The 19,734-nt window shown below is 42.8% G+C and overlaps 1 protein-coding gene across 1 annotated transcript in view; it reads right to left on the minus strand.

The window, feature by feature from the left end:
- The window catches only part of NLGN4X (neuroligin 4 X-linked), a 413,540-nt gene that overhangs the window by 46,404 nt on the left and 347,402 nt on the right, over positions 1 to 19,734 (minus strand). The window contains exon 5 of the mRNA XM_044287249.1: positions 7,781 to 7,966. Within this exon, the coding sequence (XP_044143184.1) occupies positions 7,781 to 7,966 (186 nt within the window). The remainder of the gene's footprint in view (positions 1 to 7,780; positions 7,967 to 19,734) is intronic.

Consider the following 19,734-nt stretch of genomic DNA (forward strand, 5'->3'; position numbering starts at 1 on the left):
CCTTGGCTCAATCGCTTGCAGACGCGCTCGAGGAGCGAGATGAATCTGAGAGGCTGAACAAGCAACAGAGCAGAGATGGAAAATCTCATAAGCTCGAAAGATGATGTCAGGAAGAATGTCTATGAGTTGAAGCCTGTTAAGAATGGGTCTGGAGATGGTGGCGCCGTGGTGCCGACCAAGGCGGAGAAGACGGAAGATCTTTCTGCTGAGCCTGCTGATGGGGCTGATGTGAATACAGAGGCCAAGAGACTTGTGGCAATGAGTAGCCAGAACCTGGGCATGAAAGATGTTCCCTCTGCCATCAGTGCCTTGCAGAAAGCCAGCGGTCTGCTGGAGAAGAAATACCAGGAGACAGACGACCAGCATGCAGATGGTGTCTACTACTATGAGATGGCTCTCCTAGAGCCTAAACGAATGGGTGAACCTTTGGAGGGATTGTCAGAAAACGACAAGTCTGGTGAAGATCCCAATGTCCCCAGTGCCTCCAACCTTGATAACAAAGAGGATGAGGAGTTAAGAAGGCAAGGATATGATGCCATGTCCATGAAGGATGAGAAGGCTAATAAAGTGAATGAAGACTCCAAAGAAACAGAGGCCGAGGTCTTGAAGTGGGAGAAATCCTCAGATGTTCCAGACACCAAGGATAAGGCAGAAGAGGGGTTTGCCGAAGTGGGAAGAGCCACTGAAGAAGCAGAAGACCCTGAAACTAAAGCCAAATCTGAGGAAACCACTGCTGAAAAAGAAGCAAGCTGGGGCAAGCATGCTCTGCTGAAGGAGCTCAGCAAGGAAAAAGAGAAAGGGTCGGGACACGACCATGACTGGGACCAGTTCAGGCAAGAGTTGCTGCAGTCCAAGAAAGGACGTGAAGGACCTGTGCAGAAGCCAGAAAATATAAAAAGAGAGTACCTGCTCATGAGGTGGGCAAGAAAATCCCAGAGACCGTGTCAGCTCTGTAATAAACTCATGAGGGTGACAAACCAAGCACTGTTGTCCTGGGTCTGGCAGAATAAGGGGAAGACTGTAGGCCAGGACGATGCCCATTCACGAGCATCTGGATGTGATGCTAGTGTTCACCCCTACGGGCTTGAACAAGGGGGGGGGGGTATGTGAGATAGTGACAGATCTCACAACGGTGACTGGCAAGGAAGGGGTGGATAGTGCAGTCCACACCCCTATTCCACTAGGTGTACAATCAGTCTAGGGATAACAACACAGCCCCAGACTGTCAGTCAGGAAAAGAGTGAGATCCTGGAAAGGTGATGTTGCACAGCCTGGGGGCTGGAGGACTTAGGGAGCATAGAGCAACGCCTGGGAATGGGTCGCAGGATCCTAGTCAGGCTGACTAGAGAGCCCAGCTTCCCTAAGGGACTTTTTATTTGCACAGCCTAGAGGATGGAGGACTACAAGGTGGGAAAAGCTGCATGTACTTCACCTGTGTGAACGGGGCTTAGAGGTGAGTCAGGGAATACCTACTACCGGGCAGGTATTTATATTTGTTTTGATGTACGTGGGAACCTCACCCTACCCAGTGGTGTGTAACTGGGCTGTCCTGTATGCGAAGAATTTCAAAATAAATGCAATGTTTGGCCCCTAATCCTGTGGTGGATGAAGATCATTGTGCAAATGACCCCAATATAGGAGCTAACCCCCACAACCCCATAAATATATATATATATATATATATATATATATATATATATTTATATATATATATATATATATTTATATATATATATATATATATATATATATATATATATTGTTTTCTTAATTGGTAGGGTTTTGATCTTGCAGTTGTTTAAATTCCAGGATAATACACTTCAATAATTCTGTATTACACCGTATTGCAGCATATTACAGTATATTATGCCTGCCAGGAAGCCTATTAGGCCTTGGTATATGACAGACCTGGTAAGCATTGTTGGGATGCAGGAAGCTATGGAAATCCATCAATACTATTGATAAAATTGTGTGGGAACCAATAAGCTTACAGACTGAACTTCATTCATCTAGAAAAACACATGGGTAATCTGTATTGACTTTGGCAGCTTATGGGTTAAATGACTGGGGGTACAGTTAACGCCAACCCTGGACTGTCACGCTTCTGTGTGGAAGGGAAACACCACAACGAGCATAAGAGGGGAGGGGGGAACAGGGAATCAGGCCTAAGAACTAATTAAGTAAGATGGAAACCTCCTAGTAAGACCCTAACCAAAATCCTGACTGACTATCAGTATGAACAGACCACAGAGGTAGGTGTGTTCATATACAGGAATACCTAGAGGTCTATCTAGCCCTATCGGACCCTGGTACTAGTGGCAGGGATGATACTATCTGTTCCGCCAAAAGGAAGGACGAACAGGAGTCTCCCTCAAGACTTATGCAAATAGGGAAATGCAACACACAGAACCCAAACAAAAGGGGAAAAAAAGAGTTAATTCCAAAGGAGCAATGGAGGCACCAGGTACTCAGCCGAGATCCAACCACAATCTATCCAAAGGTCCAAACAGAAGCTATAAACCACACAGCATTGTGGGTGGAAGTAACTATAAATAGAGAAGGTTAAATGACCCTAATAGCCACACCTGGGGAAAGAAGGTGTGGTTATACCAGAAACAACACAGACGCCAATTGATCCACAGGGAAAACCAGTCAGATCAAACCAATTGTTGCCAGTCTCACCGATCTCCTGCCAACAGTCGTGGGAATGTCCGTGACAGTACCCCCCCTTCTATGGGTGACCTCTGGGCACCCAGAACCGACCTTATCCGGGTGATATCTGTGAAAAACTTTCACCAAACGATTGGCATTCCCGCAGATGCCGGTACCCACATCCTCTCCTCTGGTCCATAACCCTTCCAGTGAACAAGATACTGAAGAGATTTGCGGAGAACTCGAGAGTCAATTATCTTGGCGATCTGAAATTCCAAACTACCATCCACCATGACAAGCAGTGGGTGGCAAGGAAGACGGCTCCCAAAGTTCAACATATCTATTTAACAAAGATTTATGAAACACATTATGAATCTTCAGGGCCTGAGGAAGTTCAAGAAGAAAAGCTATAGGATTAACAATGGCAGTGATCTTATATGGACCAATAAATCTTGGACCCAAGAACTTAATGTTTTTTGTGACAGCCACATAGAATCATCCACTTTTACAACCGGACCATTCATACGTTTCCTGTCAGCCACACGTTTATACTTGTTGCCCATATTCATCGTTATTTAGAATTTTCCACTATATAGATCACAATGATGATGTAAAACGTTCCTTTTCAGGGACACCACAAGTATCAGAACCAGAAAAAGTGCCAAGCTATGGGTGAAACCCATATGCCCCAAAAAACTGCGACTTACGAGTGGACTCCTGTCTATGATTGTTTATGGCAAACTCTGCCAAATACCACTCCTCCTGGTTCTCAGAGACTAAACATCATAAGTAAGTCTCCAAACTTTGATTAGTGCGTTCCATCTGTCCGTTCGACTGAGGATGAAAAGCTGAAGAAAAGGACAGTTGTATCCCCAGTCGACTACAGAACGCCTTCCAGAATCTAGAAACAAACTAAGTCCCATGATCCGAGACCACGTCAGAGGGAATGCCATGGAGTTTCACAATGTTATCAACAAACATTTGTGCAAGTGTTTTAGCATAAGGTAGGCCCAAATATGCTATAAAATGCTATATTTTACAAAAGCAATCAACTACCACTAGAATAACTGTCTTTCCTGAAGAATTAGGTAGATCAGTGATAAAATACATGTATAAGTGAGTCCATGGTCTGGACGGGATGGGCAACGGATGAAGAGATTTGAAGGCCGAGTATGTGTCACCTTAGCACGTGCACAGCTACTACAGGCTGACACATAGTCCCTACACACTTACACAACCCCGGCCACCAGAATCTACGAGAGATGAGATTGGCAGTGGATCTACTCCCAGAATGTCCCATAAGAACCGAACAGTGATGTTCCTCAAACACCTTGTGATGCAATTCCGATGGCACAGTTTCCCAGAGGGACAAGAATCCGGTGCATCTCCCTGGGCCTCTAACACCTTCACCTATAGGTCAGGATAAAGGGCGGATATCACCACCCCTTCTGACACCTCTAGGAAATCTACGTGACAAGGCATCTGCCCCAGGACGATAGGTGACAATGAAATTGAATCTGGTGAAAAACAAAGACCATCTGGCTTGTCGTTTAGTCTACTCCAGGTAAGCCAGGTTTTTTGTGATCTGTGTACACCATGACGCCCCTTCCAACCAATGAAGCCATTACTCAAAAGCCAACTTAATGGCCAATAACTCTCTGTTATCCACATCATAATTTCTCTCTGCGGAATAGAGTTTTTTTTAGACAAAAAAGCACATGGGCGCCATTTACTAGGGGAAGGACCCTGCAATAAAACTGCTCCTACCCCCACCTCGAACGCGTCCACTTCCACAATGAAAGATTGTGATACATCCGGCTGCACCAATATAGGGGCAGAAGAAAAGCATTCCTTAATCACAGAAAAGGCTTGCATCGCCAAATCAGACCACACTGAGACATCTGTCTCTTTCTTAGACATGTCAGTTAAGGATTTTACTATTGTCGAATAGTGGCGGTAAATCCTGGCATCCACTCTCAGAAAACACGTCGGCAAAATCAGATATAAAAGAGGGTAATGTCTTTGTAGTTAATACAGAAAAAAGACTTATTCAGACAATTGTCAATGCAATAATGACCTCAATCCAAAATCTGTCTAGCTTGCCAATCGATAGTTGGATTGTGCTTGCTTAACCACAGTAAACCCAGAACCACAGGTGCAGGGAGACCCTCTAACACAAAACACAAGATAAATTCTTGATGAAAGTCACCCACAAATAAGGCCCTTGTACACGACCGTATGCCCTCCGAGACATATGGTCTGTGAGCGGGCCATATGTCCCGGAGCAGCATTGATCATGCGCATGGGAGTACACAGCATCATAGATTGCAATGATGCTGTGCATGTCGGGCCACCCGTGGAGCTATAATCCCGCACTCATATGATCTTATAAGTGCGGGACAATATCCCCGCGGACGGCCCGATGTCCACAGCATCATTGTAATCTATAATGCTGTGTACTCCCGTGCGCACGATCAATGCCGCTTTGGGACATATGGCCTGCTCATGGTCCGTATATCTCGGAGGGCATAAGGTCATGTGCAAGGGCTGTTAATCTGATATGCACCACCTGAGATAAATACCTCTGAGTTAGAGGTGCAGAATCAATAGCAAAAACGGAAATGTTTTTTTCTAACTCGGTGACAACCCGTGCATACGGACGAACTGAGCATCAATCAGATTCACCCCAGGCCCCGCTGTCGATAAACACCTCAATCCCCACAGTTTTTTACTCTAGCCCCACCTTAGCAGCCAGGAGAAATCGGGTACTACCAGTAAAAGACAAATGCACATTTTCTGACTCTCCTACCCCTCCAAGATTCAGATAGGAATTAAGTGTCCCTCTTTTTTCTTTTTGTCGTTGAATGCATGGAGATAAAATGTCCCCTTTGTCACAGAAAAAAACACACTCCCTTCTTATTATCAGTATGCTTAAAAACGGATCCAGGAGTAGCTCCCTTTTAATTACATGGGTTTGTCCACAGACATAAACCCAGGAGTAGCTTCACCCAAAGTATCAGAGGAGGATGATACATCATGTGATAGTACGCCCTGAGAGTGCAGGCCCGTAGATCTCTCTCTCTCTCAGACGTCTATCCGTGCATATCGCAAGAGACATAGCAGCCTCCAGAGACATTGGGGTTTCTTGAAAAGTCAAGGCAACCTTCAGCCACTCCGATAACCCCTGACAAAACTGGCTACAGAGGGCAGGATCGTTCCATTCCGTATCCGTAGCCCATCTCCTAAACTCAGAGCAATAAATCTCAGTGGAACGATCACCCCGATGAAGGCCGCACAGCTTGGTTTCATTTAAAGATGTCTGATCAGGATCATCATAGATAAGACCCAAAGCTTCAAAAAATTTATCTGGAGAGACTGTAATCCGGTCAGCAAAAAAAAAAAGCCCATGACTACGCATCCCACTTAATCAAGGATATAACCACACCGACTCACTGTTTCTCATCCTCAGATGAGTATGGACGTAGCCTAAAATACAGTTTGCACACCTCCCTTAACAAAATGAAACTATCACGTCCCCCAGATAATCTGACCTTGAGGGCAACTTTAGGTTCAAGACAGGCCTGGTAACCACTACCACCACTAGGACCAGCAGTCTGTGATCTCTGCATCTGCAAAAAGTTTGTGCGGAGGTCAGCTACCTCCAAATACAGCCCTTGCAGCTGACCTGCCAGTGCAGCAATAGGATCCATGGCTGCACACAAATAAAAAATGCCGGTTTTGGCGGTTTATAATGTCACGCTTCGGTGTGGGAGGGAAACACCACACTAAGCATAAGAGGGAAGGGGGATCAGGGAATCAGGCCTGAGAACTAAGAAAGGAAGATGGACACCTCCTAGTAAGACCCTAATCAAAATCCTGACGATCAGTATGAACAGACCTCAGAGGTAGGTGTGTTCATACACAGGAATACCTAGGTCCAATCTAGCCCTATAGGACCCTGGTATTAATGGCAGGGATGAGACTACATGTTCCTCCAAAAGGAAGGACAAACAGAAGTCTCCCTCAGGCCTAATACAAACAATAGGGAAATGCAACACACAGGACCCAAACAAAATACAAAATGGAAAGGAAATTCCGCCGAGATCCACACACCAGCAATCCAAAACTGAAACTGAAGCTATAAACCAGGAACTCCGCCAAGATCCACACATCAGCAATCCAAAACTCAAACTGAAGCTATAAACCAGAAACTCTGAGAAAGATCCACACATCAGCAATCCAAAACTGAAACTGGAGCTATAAACCAGGAACTCCGCCAAGATCCACACATCAGCAATCCAAAACTGAAACTGGAGCTATAAACCAGGAACCGCCAAGATCCACACATCAGCAATCCAAAACTGAAACTGAAGCTATAAACCTCACAGCATTGTGGGAGAAGCAATTATAAATAAGGAAGGTTAAAAGACCACATTAGCAACACCTCAGGCAATGGGTGTGGCCTTCAAAGAAACAATACAGATGCCAATTGATCCACACGGAAGACCGGTCAGATCAAACCATGTGTTGCCAGTCTTTCCTATTTCATGCCACCTGTCACAGGAAAGTCAGTGACATGGACATTGTAACAGGGTGTCAGCTGTATATAACAGCTGACTAACACTGCAGATGGGGTTATAGACTGTAGGCTCACACCAGAACTTACCTGCACCCCATACTGTATCATTATGGCTCATTGCAGGAAGGGGTCAAAATGTGGCCAGGGGAGGGGGGTTGAGTTCCACCACCTTTTTGCTGAGAAAAAAAAGCCCTGTGTAAAACTACAACTCCACAATGCCCTGCTGTAGGCAGATAGCTGTAGGCTGTTCAGGCATGCTGGGAGTTGTAGTTTTGCAACAGCTGGAGGGCCGCAGGTGGAGCATGCCTGAGTAAATCAATTTCACAAACCCATAAATCCTTTTATAATATATATATAAGATATTATAATTGTGGTATTAATATGAAGAAACAAGTTTGGTGTGAAATAAATTTGTTTTATTTTTGCTATTCGATTTTCCAGATTGGCAACCCATTCAAAATTTACAAAATCCTTGACCAACTAGAAATTTAAATAGCATTAAGCAGAGAGATTATATTATAGATTTATTATATATTATAATAATATTACCTTCAGAATAGTGGGATAAGGTTAATAGGCTTACACAGGATGCACCAGCCCCAGATCCAAATATTGTAACCCTCTTTGGGTCCCCTCCAAATGCTCCAATGTTTTCTTCAATCCATCGTAAAGCTTGTATTTGATCAAGTAATCCGTAGTTTCCTTTTGCTGCTTGGTCCCCTGTACTCAAGAATCCTGTGATAAAAAAGAATATATAAGATGATGGTAATAATAATCATGCAAATGAAAACTTTTTTGTAAGGAAATACCAAAATATTGAATATATTCAATTTAGAACTTTTTGAATTGCACTCCAAGGGGTTATCTTACCATAAAAATATATCTCTTATGCACAATAGAGCATAAGTATCTAATTGGTATGGGCCCAAACATTGAGTCCCTAGAGTAAATGTAACTGCAGTAGTGCATATTAATTCTCTACTAATGGCATGGCTGTGATTGGCCAGTGCAGCATGTGACCCAGCCTCTATATAAGCTTGAGTCGCATAGCTCTGCACGTCACTCTGCTGTTACTAGTGTAGGGAGAGGATACTGCTGTTGATTTCAGGGAGAGAATAGCAGAGAATCTGTGATCAGAACTCAAATCTAACTCAGCGATCTATATACATTTAGTTGTGTGGGTGCAGTGCACAATCTTTTTACCCTGCCCTGAGCCCAGTGACATAAAAAAATAACTTTTATCCGTCTGTTAGTGAGGTGGGCAGCGGCGGCCATTTTATGCAAGCTCAGTACATCAGCACTGCATCTGAGCTTTTGTGACATTTAAATCCAAGCTTAAAATACTGCACTAATAGTAACATAGTAACATAGTACATAAGGCCGAAAAAAGACATTTGTCCATCCAGTTCGGCCTGTTATCCCGCAAGTTGATCCAGAGGAAGACCCCTCTCTAGTAGCTATAGCCTGTAATATTATTAAGCTCCAGAAATACGTCCATGGCCCTCTTGAATTCCTTTATTGTACTCACCATCACCACCTCCTCAGGCAGAGAGTTCCATATTCTCACTGCTCTTACCGTAAAGAATCCTTTTCTATGTTTGTGTACAAACCTTCTTTCCTCCAGGCGCAGAGGATGTCCCCTCGTTACAGTCACAGTCCTGGGGATAAATAGCTGATGGGATAGATCTCTGTACTGACCCTTGATATATTTATACATATTAATTAGATCTCCCCTCAGTCGTCTTTTTTCTAAAGTGAATAACTCTAATTTTGATAATCTTTCAGGGTACTGTAGTTGCCCCATTCCAGTTATTACTTTAGTTGCCCTCCTCTGGACCTTCTCCAGCTCTGCTATGTCTGCCTTGTTTACAGGAGCCCAGAACTGTACACAGTACTCCATGTGTGGTCTGACTAGCGATTTGTAAAGTGGTAGGACTATGTTCTTATCACGGGAATCTATGCCCCTTCTGATGCAACCCATTATCTTGTTCGCCTTGGCAGCAGCTGCCTGACACTGGTTTTTGCAGCTTAGTTTGCTGTTTATTAAAATTCCTAGATCCTTTTCCATGTCAGTGTTACCGAGTGTTTTACCATTTAGTATGTACGGTTGACTTGCATTTTTCCTTCCCATGTGCATAACTTTACATTTATCAGTGTTAAACCCCATCTGCCACTTATCTGCCCAAGCCTCCAGTCTATCCAGATCCCTCTGTAGTAGTATACTGTCCTCATCAGTGTAAATTACTTTACACAGTTTAGTGTCATCTGCGAAAATTGATACTTTACTATGCAAGCCTTCTACAAGATCATTAATAAATATATTGAAGAGAATAGGGCCCAATACTGACCCCAATAATCAGATTTTTTTTTTAATCACCCTTTTTTGGCAATATCTGGTACATTTGCAGGATTAGTCAGTGTGCAATTTAAGCTAGAAATACAGCTATAATTTTCTGGGTTTTTAAAAACACACTTTTTTGCCAAAATACACAATTTTACAGCCCTTGCAGTATCAGCATGTGTGAAATTCAAGGGTTATATACTGCTGTCATATTCAGTTATTAAACAAACACCCAGTTTGGGCAAAAAAAAAAATTACGGCCTAGTCTGGATCAGTACATGTGAGATACACCCTTTAGATACTGTAGTTCTATTCAATTATTTGAAATACAGCCATTTTGGGCAAACAAATTTAATTGCGGCCTAGTCTGGATCAGTCGGTGTCAGATACAACATTTATGGTTATATTCTTCTATTAATAAAATACCCTTTTAGGGCAAAATACACAATTTTTCTGGCCTTGCAGCATCAGCACTTGTGAAATTCAAGGGTGATATGCTGCTGTCATATTCAGTTATTAAACACCCGTTTTGGGCAAAAAAGTTTATTTTGCAGCCTTTGCTGCATATTTCATTGTGAGATACACCCTTTACATACTGTGGTTGTATTCAGTTATTTGAAATACAGCCATTTTGGGCAAACAAATGTAATTGCGGCCTAGTCTGGATCAGTCGGTGTGATATACACCAATTATATACTGTGTTTATATTCTTCTATTGCAAACCGGATTCCCAAAAAGTTGGGACACTATACAAATCGTGAATAAAAACTGAATGCAATGATGTGGAGGTGCCAACTTCTAATATTTTATTCAGAATAGAACATAAATCACGGAACAAAAGTTTAAACTGAGAAAATGTACCATTTTAAGGGAAAAATATGTTGAATCAGAATTTCATGGTGTCAACAAATCCCCAAAGAGTTGGGACAAGGCCATTTTCACCACTGTGTGGCATCTCCCCTTCTTCTTACAACACTCAACAGACGTCTGGGGACCGAGGAGACCAGTTTCTCAAGTTTAGAAATAGGAATGCTCTCCCATTCTTGTCTAATACAGGCCTCTAACTGTTCAATCGTCTTGGGCCTTCTTTTTTGCACTTTCCTTTTTATGATGCGCCAAATTTTCTCTATAGGTGAAAGATCTGGACTGCAGACTGGCCATTTCAGTACCCGGATCCTTCTCCTACGCAGCCATGATGTTGTGATTGATGCAGAATGTAGTCTGGCATTATCTTGTTGAAAAATGCAGGGTCTTCCCTGAAAGAGATGACGTCTGGATGGGAGCATATGTTGTTCTAGATTAGAACTTGAATATATTTTTCTGCATTGATGGTGCCTTTCCAGACATGCAAGCTGCCCATGCCACACGCACTCATGCAACCCCATACCATCAGAGATGCAGGCTTCTGAACTGAGTGTTGATAAAAACTTGGGTTGTCCTTGTCCTTTTTGGTCTGGATGACATGGCGTCCCAGATTTCCAAAAAGAACTTTGAATCGTGACTCGTCTGACCACAGAACAGTCTTCCATTTTGCCACACTCCATTTTAAATGATTCTGGCCCAGTGAAAACACCTGAGCTTGTGGATCTTGCTAAGAAATGGCTTCTTATTTGCACTGTAGAGTTTCAGCTGGCAACGGCAGATGGCACGGTGGATTGTGTTCACTGACAATGGTTTCTGGAAGTATTCCTTAGCCCATTCTGTGATTTCCTTTACAGTAGCATTCCTGTTTGTGGTGCAGTGTCGTTTAAGGGACCGGAGATCACGGGCATCCAGTATGGTTTTACGGCCTTGACCCTTACGCACAGAGATTGTTCCAGATTCTCTGAATCTTCGGATGATGTTATGCACAGTTGATGATGATAGATGCAAAGTCTTTGCAATTTTTCGCTGGGTAACACCTTTCTGATATTGCTCCACTATCTTTCTGCGCAACATTGTGGGAATTGGTGATCCTCTACCCATCTTGGCTTCTGAGAGACACTGCCACTCTGAGAAGCTCTTTGTATACCCAATCATGTTGCCAATTGACCTAATTAGTGTTAATTGGTCTTCCAGCTCTTCGTTATGCTCAAATTTACTTTTTCTAGCCTCTTATTGCTACTTGACCCAACTTTTTGGGGATTTGTTGACACCGTGAAAATTTGAATCAACAAATTTTTCCTTTAAAATGATACATTTACTCTGATTAAACGTTTGATCTGTCATCTACGTTCTATTACAAATAAAATATTTACATTTGCCTTCTCCACATCATTGCATTCAGTTTTTATTCACAATTTGTTTAGTGTCCCAACTTTTTTGGAATCCGGTTTGCAATAAAACACCCTTTTTTGGGCAAAATACCCAATTTTTCTGGCCTTGCAGCATCAGCACGTGTGAAATTCAAGGGTTATATACGGCTGTCATATTCAATTATTAAACAAACACCCATTTTGGTCAAAAAATTTAATTGTGGCCTAGTCTGGATCAGGGCGTGTGACATACACCCTTTGCATACTGTGGTTGTATTCAGTTATTTGAAATACAGCCATTTTGGCAATCTAATTTAATTGCGGCCTAGTTTGGATCAGTCAGTGTGAGATACACCATTTATATACTGTGGTTATATTCTTCTATTAATAAAACATCCTTTTTTGGGTAAAATACACAATTTTTCTGGCCTTGCAGCATCAGCACGTGTGAAATTCAAGGGTTATATACTGCTGTCATATTCAGTTATTAAACAAACACCCAGTTTGGGCAAAAAAGTTTATTTTGCAGCCTTTGCTGCATATTTCATTGTGAGATACACCCTTTACATACTGTGCTTGTATTCAGTTATTTGAAATACAGCCATTTTGGGAAACCAAATTTTATTGCGGCCTAGTCTGGATCAGTCGGTATGATATACACCAATTATATACTGTGTTTATATTCTTCTATTGATAAAACACCCTTTTTGGGGCAAAATACACAATTTTTCTGGCCTTGCAGCATCAGCACGTGTGAAATTCAAGGGTTATATACTGCTGTCATATTCAGTTATTAAACAAACACCTATTTTGGGCAAAAAACTTTAATTGCAGCCTAGTCTGGATCAGGGCGTGTGAGATACACCCTTTGCATACTGTAGTTCTATTCAGTTATTAAACAAACACCCATTTTGGTCAAAAAACTTTAATTGCAGCCTAGTCTGGATCAGGGCGTGTGAGATACACCCTTTGCATACTGTCGTTCTATTCTGCTATTAATTAAACACCCATTAAGGGCAAGATCCTAAATTTGAGAAATATGAGGAGAGCATAAAATAAGGGACGTGGCCCAGGTCGTTGTGCTGCTGGTGGAGCTCCTGTTGCAGGGAGAGGACGTGGTCGTTCTGTGCCAGCTACACGTGCAATTGAAACCCCTTCCTCAGGTGCGAGTAGGCGATATTTGGTCGGGCCTAATGCGGCACTATGAATGGTGAGGCCTGAACAAGTACAGGCGATAGTAGATTGGGTTGCTGACAGTATCTCCAGTTCCTTCACATTGTCTTCACCTATCTCCTGCTGAAAGATCAGAGTTCCGATGTCCATCAGACTTTCACTTCAACCCCTTGCAAATCAGCCAAGCAGTCTCTTCTGCTTTTTAATGACTCTGTTAGCAGGGATTCCCAGGGCCATCCACATATCCCTGCCCCAGAAGTAGAAGATATTGAGTGCACCGATGCCCAACCACTTATGTTTCAAGATTAGTACCTGGAGGACCATCGCAGCATGTCTTGGATGATGATTAAACACAAATCCAAAATACTGCAGTGACATTCCCTGTTATTTTTAAATAATCATTTCAATAACAGGGCATCTTAAGAGTCCTGTATTGTTATTTATCATTACTACCTCCCCGAGTCGGGAGTGGGTAATTGCCACGCGCCCCCTTCTTAACTTGGATGCATCGGCTTCAATACTTTGTCCCTTATTTCCGCTCTATTACATTTAATTTCATCCATTGACCTCCATTGGATGTGGTATCCCTTTCTCATACTCCCTCTCCGGCCTGGAACACTGAATCGACGCCACCCGTGATCACCATGGTAGGCGCATAAAAGAGCATCGAAAGTTGATGGAGAAGATATTCAATTGGATCGTGGACATCACGGGGACGTGAGACAAGGTGAAGCAGTATGTATGCACACGCCTACACGTACTGACTGATGGGTCTGCCCCCTTCAACTTCTGGGTCTCCAAATAGGGCACATGGTCTAAACTTGCCCTTTACGCCTTGGAGGTGCTGACCTGCCCTGCATCCAGTGTATTGTCTGCACGTGTGTTTAGCAAGAATGGAGGGGGTTATCATAGGTTATATTTCCCAATGTTTTGGGGTATACCCTATTAAAAAAAAAAAAAAAAAAAAATATATATATATATACAGACGTGGACAAAATTGTTGGTACCCTTTGGTCAATGAAAGAAAAAGTCACAATGGTCACAGAAATAACTTTAATCTGACAAAAGTAATAATAAATTAAAATTCTATAAATGTTAACCAATGAAAGTCAGACATTGTTTTTCAACCATGCTTCAACAGAATTATGTAAAAAAATAAACTCATGAAACAGGCATGGACAAAAATGATGGTACCCCTAACTTAATATTTTGTTGCGCAACCTTTTGAGGCAATCACTGCAATCAAACGCTTCCTGTAACTGTCAATGAGACATCTGCACCTCTCAGCAGGTATTTTGGCCCACTCCTCATGAGCAAACTGCTCCAGTTGTGTCCGGTTTGAAGGGTGCCTTTTCCAGACTGCATGTTTCAGCTCCTTCCAAAGATGCTCAATAGGATTGAGGTCAGGGCTCATAGAAGGCCACTTTAGAATAGTCCAATTTTTTCCTCTTAGCCATTCTTGGGTGTTTTTAGCGGTGTGTTTTGGGTCATTGTCCTGTTGCAAGACCCATGACCTGCGACTGAGACCAAGCTTTCTGACACTGGCTAGTACATTTCTCTCTAGAATTCCTTGATAGTCTTGAGATTTCATTGTACCCTGCACAGATTCAAGACACCCTGTGCCAGACGCAGCAAAGCAGCCCCAGAACATAACAGAGCCTCCTCCATGTTTCACAGTAGGGACAGTGTTCTTTTCTTGATATGCTTCATTTTTTCGTCTGTGAACATACAGCTGATGTGCCTTGGCAAAAACTTCGATTTTTGTCTCATCTGTCCACAGGACATTCTCCCAGAAGCTTTGTGGCTTGTCAACATGTAGTTTGGCATATTCCAGTCTTGCTTTTTTATGATTCGTTTTCAACAATGGTGTCCTCCTTGGTCGTCTCCCATGTAGTCCACTTTGGCTCAAACAACGACGGATGGTGCGATCTGACACTGATGTTCCTTGAGCATGAAGTTCACCTTGAATCTCTTTAGAAGTCTTTCTAGGCTCTTTTGTTACCATTCGGATTATCCGTCTCTTAGATTTGTCATCAATTTTCCTCCTGCGGCCACGTCCAGGGAGGTTGGCTACAGTCCCATGGATCTTAAACTTATGAATAATATGTGCAACTGTACTCACAGGAACATCTAGTTGCTTGGAGATGGTCTTATAGCCTTTACCTTTAACATGCTTGTCTATAATTTTCTTTCTGATCTCTTGAGACAGCTCTTTCCTTTGCTTCCTCTGGTCCATGTCGAGTGTGGTACACACCATATCACCAAACAACACAGTGATTACCTGGAGCCATATATATAGGCCCAATGGCTGATTACAAGGTTGTAGACACCTGTGATGCTAATTAGTGGACACACCTTGAATTAACATGTCCCTTTGGTCACATTATGTTCTGTGTTTTCTAGGGGTACCATCATTTTTGTCCATGCCTGTTTCATGAGTTTATTTTTTTACATAATTCTGTTGAAGCATGGTTGAAAAACAATGTCTGACTTTCATTGGTTAACATTTATAGAATTTTAATTTATTATTACTTTTGTCAGATTAAAGTTATTTCTGTGACCATTGTGACTTTTTCTTTCATTGACCAAAGGGTACCAACAATTTTGTCCACGTCTGTATATATATATAAATAATTAAAAACAAAAAGCAGTGTAGGCTACCTCCTCCTCTACCGCCGCTTTCACCTACACCGCCACATCCACCGACTTCTTAACCTCCTACTTCATATAGACCTCGTCCTTCTAGATCAAGATTATTATTTTTTATTTGTATGTATTTTATGTTATTTAAAGTAATTTCCCTATCCACTTTTGTTTGCAGAGCACTTGCCATGCTCTTAACCACATTTTTATGCCCTCTAGCCCTTTCCATGACATTTGTACACCCATTTTAGTGCTCAAAAGTTCGGGTCCCCATTGACTTCAATGGGGTTTGGTGTCAAGTTCGGGTCCTGAACTCGAACTTTTTTGTGAAGTTGGTCCAAACCCGTCGAACCCGAACATCCAGGTGTCCGCTTAACCCTATTGGTAACACCAACTAAATGGTTCTGTAACAGCATGGGGAGGATGTATGGATGCATCTTGGACTCGCTGATTGCTGCTGGGAACTATGTTGTCCGAATAGTACGCCACTTTTACATAATGACAATAATATGCACAAAGATTTTAGAGGAAAAATTGATATAAAACATTCTTTCCTGAATATTTACTTCTATATAAAGAGCAAGTGGTGTCAAAAATTACAAGAAAGAGGCACTCCGATACACCCTTAGTTACACATCAAGAAGGGCATCATACACACCCTTTAAAAATTATGATTTATGGCCTGCTGGTGACCCTCAAAAACATTAGGGGCAAGGGTCTGCTGATCTGAAAATGTAAAACATTATGGGCGGTGGCCTGCTGCCGCTTTGGTGACTCTAGTTAACCTGGGTCCGATGGCACGTCCCCGTGATGGCGACGATCCATTCGGATGTTTGGCCTATCAACTTTTGATGTAATTGTCAGCTCAAAACCATTGTAAACTACGGGTGACGGGGAATCAGTGTTTGATTCTGGAGATGGAGCCTGAGAAATGGCTACCACATCCAAGGAAGGCAAGCGGGTGGAGTGTAAATCACACACTCACGACTCGTGGAGATAGTGACGATAAATAACAATACAGGACTCTTAAGATGCCCTGTTATTGGAATGAGAAATAAAAAATTACAGGGGATATCACTGCGGTATTTTGGATGAAGAAACAATATACAGGAGAGGCCCTGCTGCAGCTTTGATGACTCTAGATAACGTCTGCCTGATCACACGTCCCTGTGACATCCACAATCCATTTGGATATATTCCCTTTCAACTTTTGATGTTCTCTTATGCGCCTAACATGGTGACCACCATTACCGGGGAATCATTGTTCGATTTCAGAGAGGGAACCTGATAAACGGCTATGGCTACTACTTCAAAGCAAGGGAGCATGAGTTGCGGGCCTGCAGGTGAGCTGACCCCGTAAAAGATTTGAGTTGCGGGCCTGCCGGTAAGCTGAGGTAGAACCGACAAACCCAACTTGGGAATCCAGTCTATTAACTACATTAAAAACAACACATGTAAAGTGCCTTCATGTTCATCAGCATTCCTCTGGTGGATTCAAGAAGTCATGGTCAATCCAGGCCTTGTTCATTTTTCAGTTGACAGGTGGATATGCTTATCTGTTATAATGCCACCAGCAGCACTAAATACACGCTCAGACAAAATGCTAACGGCAGGATAGGCCAGCACTAGGGATGAGCGAACTCGAACTGTATAGTTCGGGTTCGTACCGAATTTTGGGGTGTCCGTGACACGGACCCGAACCCGGACATTTTCGTAAAAGTCCGGGTTCGGGTTCGGTGTTCGTCGCTTTCTTGGCGCTTTTGTGACGCTTTCTTGGCGCTTTTTGAAAGGCTGCAAAGCAGCCAATCAACAAGCGTCATACTACTTGCCCCAAGAGGCCATCACAGCCATGCCTACTATTGGCATGGCTGTGATTGGCCAGAGCACCATGTGACCCAGCCTCTATTTAAGCTGGAGTCACATAGCGCCGCCCGTCACTCTGCTCTGATTAGCGTAGGGAGAGGTTGCGGCTGCGACAGTAGGGCGAGATTAGGCAGATTAACTCCTCCAAAGGACTTGATTAACTGATCGATCTGCAGCTGTGGATCATTGAGCTGCTGATCCTCAATTGCTCACTGTTTTTAGGCTGCCCAGACCGTTTGTCAGTCACATTTTTCTGGGGTGATCGGCGGCCATTTTGTGTCTTGTGGTGCGCCAGCACAAGCTGCGACCAAGTGCATTTAACCCTCAATGGTGTGGTTGTTTTTTGGCTAAAGCCTACATCAGGGTGAAGCTGTCACACCAAGTGCATTTAACCAGCAATAGTCTGTTCATTTTTTGGCCATATACAAAATCAGGGGCAAGCTGCGCCTGTCACCAAGTGCATTTAACCCTCAATGGTGTGGTTGTTTTTTGGCTAAAGCCTACATCAGGGTGAAGCTGTCACACCAAGTGCATTTAACCAGCAATAGTCTGTTCATTTTTTGGCCATATACAAAATCAGGGGCAAGCTGCGCCTGTCACCAAGTGCATTTAACCCTCAATGGTGTGGTTGTTTTTTGGCTAAAGCCTACATCAGGGTGAAGCTGTCACACCAAGTGCATTTAACCAGCAATAGTCTGTTCATTTTTTGGCCATATACAAAATCAGGGGCAAGCTGCGCCTGTCACCAAGTGCATTTAACCCTCAATGGTGTGGTTGTTTTTTGGCTAAAGCCTACATCAGGGTGAAGCTGTCACACCAAGTGCATTTAACCAGCAATAGTCTGTTCATTTTTTGGCCATATACAAAATCAGGGGCAAGCTGCGCCTGTCACCAAGTGCATTTAACCCTCAATGGTGTGGTTGTTTTCTGGCTAAAGCCTACATCAGGGTGAAGCTGTCACACCAAGTGCATTTAACCAGCAATAGTCTGTTTATTTTTTGGCCATATACTACATCAGGGGCAAGCTGCGCCCGTCACCAAGTGCATTTAACCCTCAGTAGTGTGGTTGGTCAAGCTGTGACACCAAGTGCATTTAACCAGCAATAGTCTGTTCATTTTTTGGCCATATACTACATCAGGGGCAAGCTGCGCCCGTCACCAAGTGCATTTAACCAGCAATAGTGTGGTTATTTTTTGGCCATATCCCAGTCTAATTCTGTCACTAAATCCATACCGGTCACCCAGCGCCTAAATACTAGGCCTCAAATTTATATCCCGCTAAATCTCTCGTTACCGCTGTCCTGTTGTAGCTGGGAAAGTTATTTAGTGTCCGTCAAAGCACATTTTTTGTTCTGGGTTGAAGTACAATTCCCAATTTAGCAATTTCATAATTTAGTGGTTTCTGCTATATCAGAGCTATTTGAAATCTATCCCTAAAAGGGTATATAATATTCAAGGTGCACATTGGGTCATTCAGAATAACTTCACACACACCCGCTACTGTGTATTTCCAAGTCTAATTCTGTCACTAAACCCATACCTGTCACCCAGCGCCTAAATACTAGGCCTCAAATTTATATCCCGCTAAATCTGTCCCTAGTGCTGTAGCTGGGCGAGTTATTTAGTGTCCGTTCAAGCACATTTCTTGTTCTGGGTTGAAATACAATTCCCAATTTAGCAATTTCATAATTTAGTGGTTTCTGCTATATCAGAGCTATTTGAAATCTATCCCTAAAAGGGTATATAATATTCAAGGTGCACATAGGGTCATTCAGAATAACTTCACACACCCGCTACTGTGCATTTCCAAATCTAATTCTGTCACTAAACCCATACCTGTCACCCAGCGCCTAAATACTAGGCCTCAAATTTATATCCCGCTAAATCTCTCGTTACCGCTGTCCTGTTGTGGCTGGGAAAGTTATTTAGTGTCCGTCAAAGCACATTTTTTGTTCTGGGTTGAAATACAATTCCCAATTTAGCAATTTCATAATTTAGTCGTTTCTGCTATATCAGAGCTATTTGAAATCTATCCCTAAAAGGGTAGATCATATTGAAGGTGCACATAGGGTCATTCAGAATAACTTCACACACACGCTTCTGTGCATTTCCAAGTCTAATTCTGTCACTAAATCCATACCGGTCACCCAGCGCCTAAATACTAGGCCTCAAATTTATATCCCGCTGAATTTGAATACAATACATTGGGCCAAATAATATATTTGTTGTTGTGGTGAACCATAACAATG

The sequence above is a fragment of the Bufo gargarizans genome, chromosome 3 (assembly GCF_014858855.1).
Source record: "Bufo gargarizans isolate SCDJY-AF-19 chromosome 3, ASM1485885v1, whole genome shotgun sequence".
Classification (NCBI taxonomy): domain Eukaryota; kingdom Metazoa; phylum Chordata; class Amphibia; order Anura; family Bufonidae; genus Bufo; species Bufo gargarizans.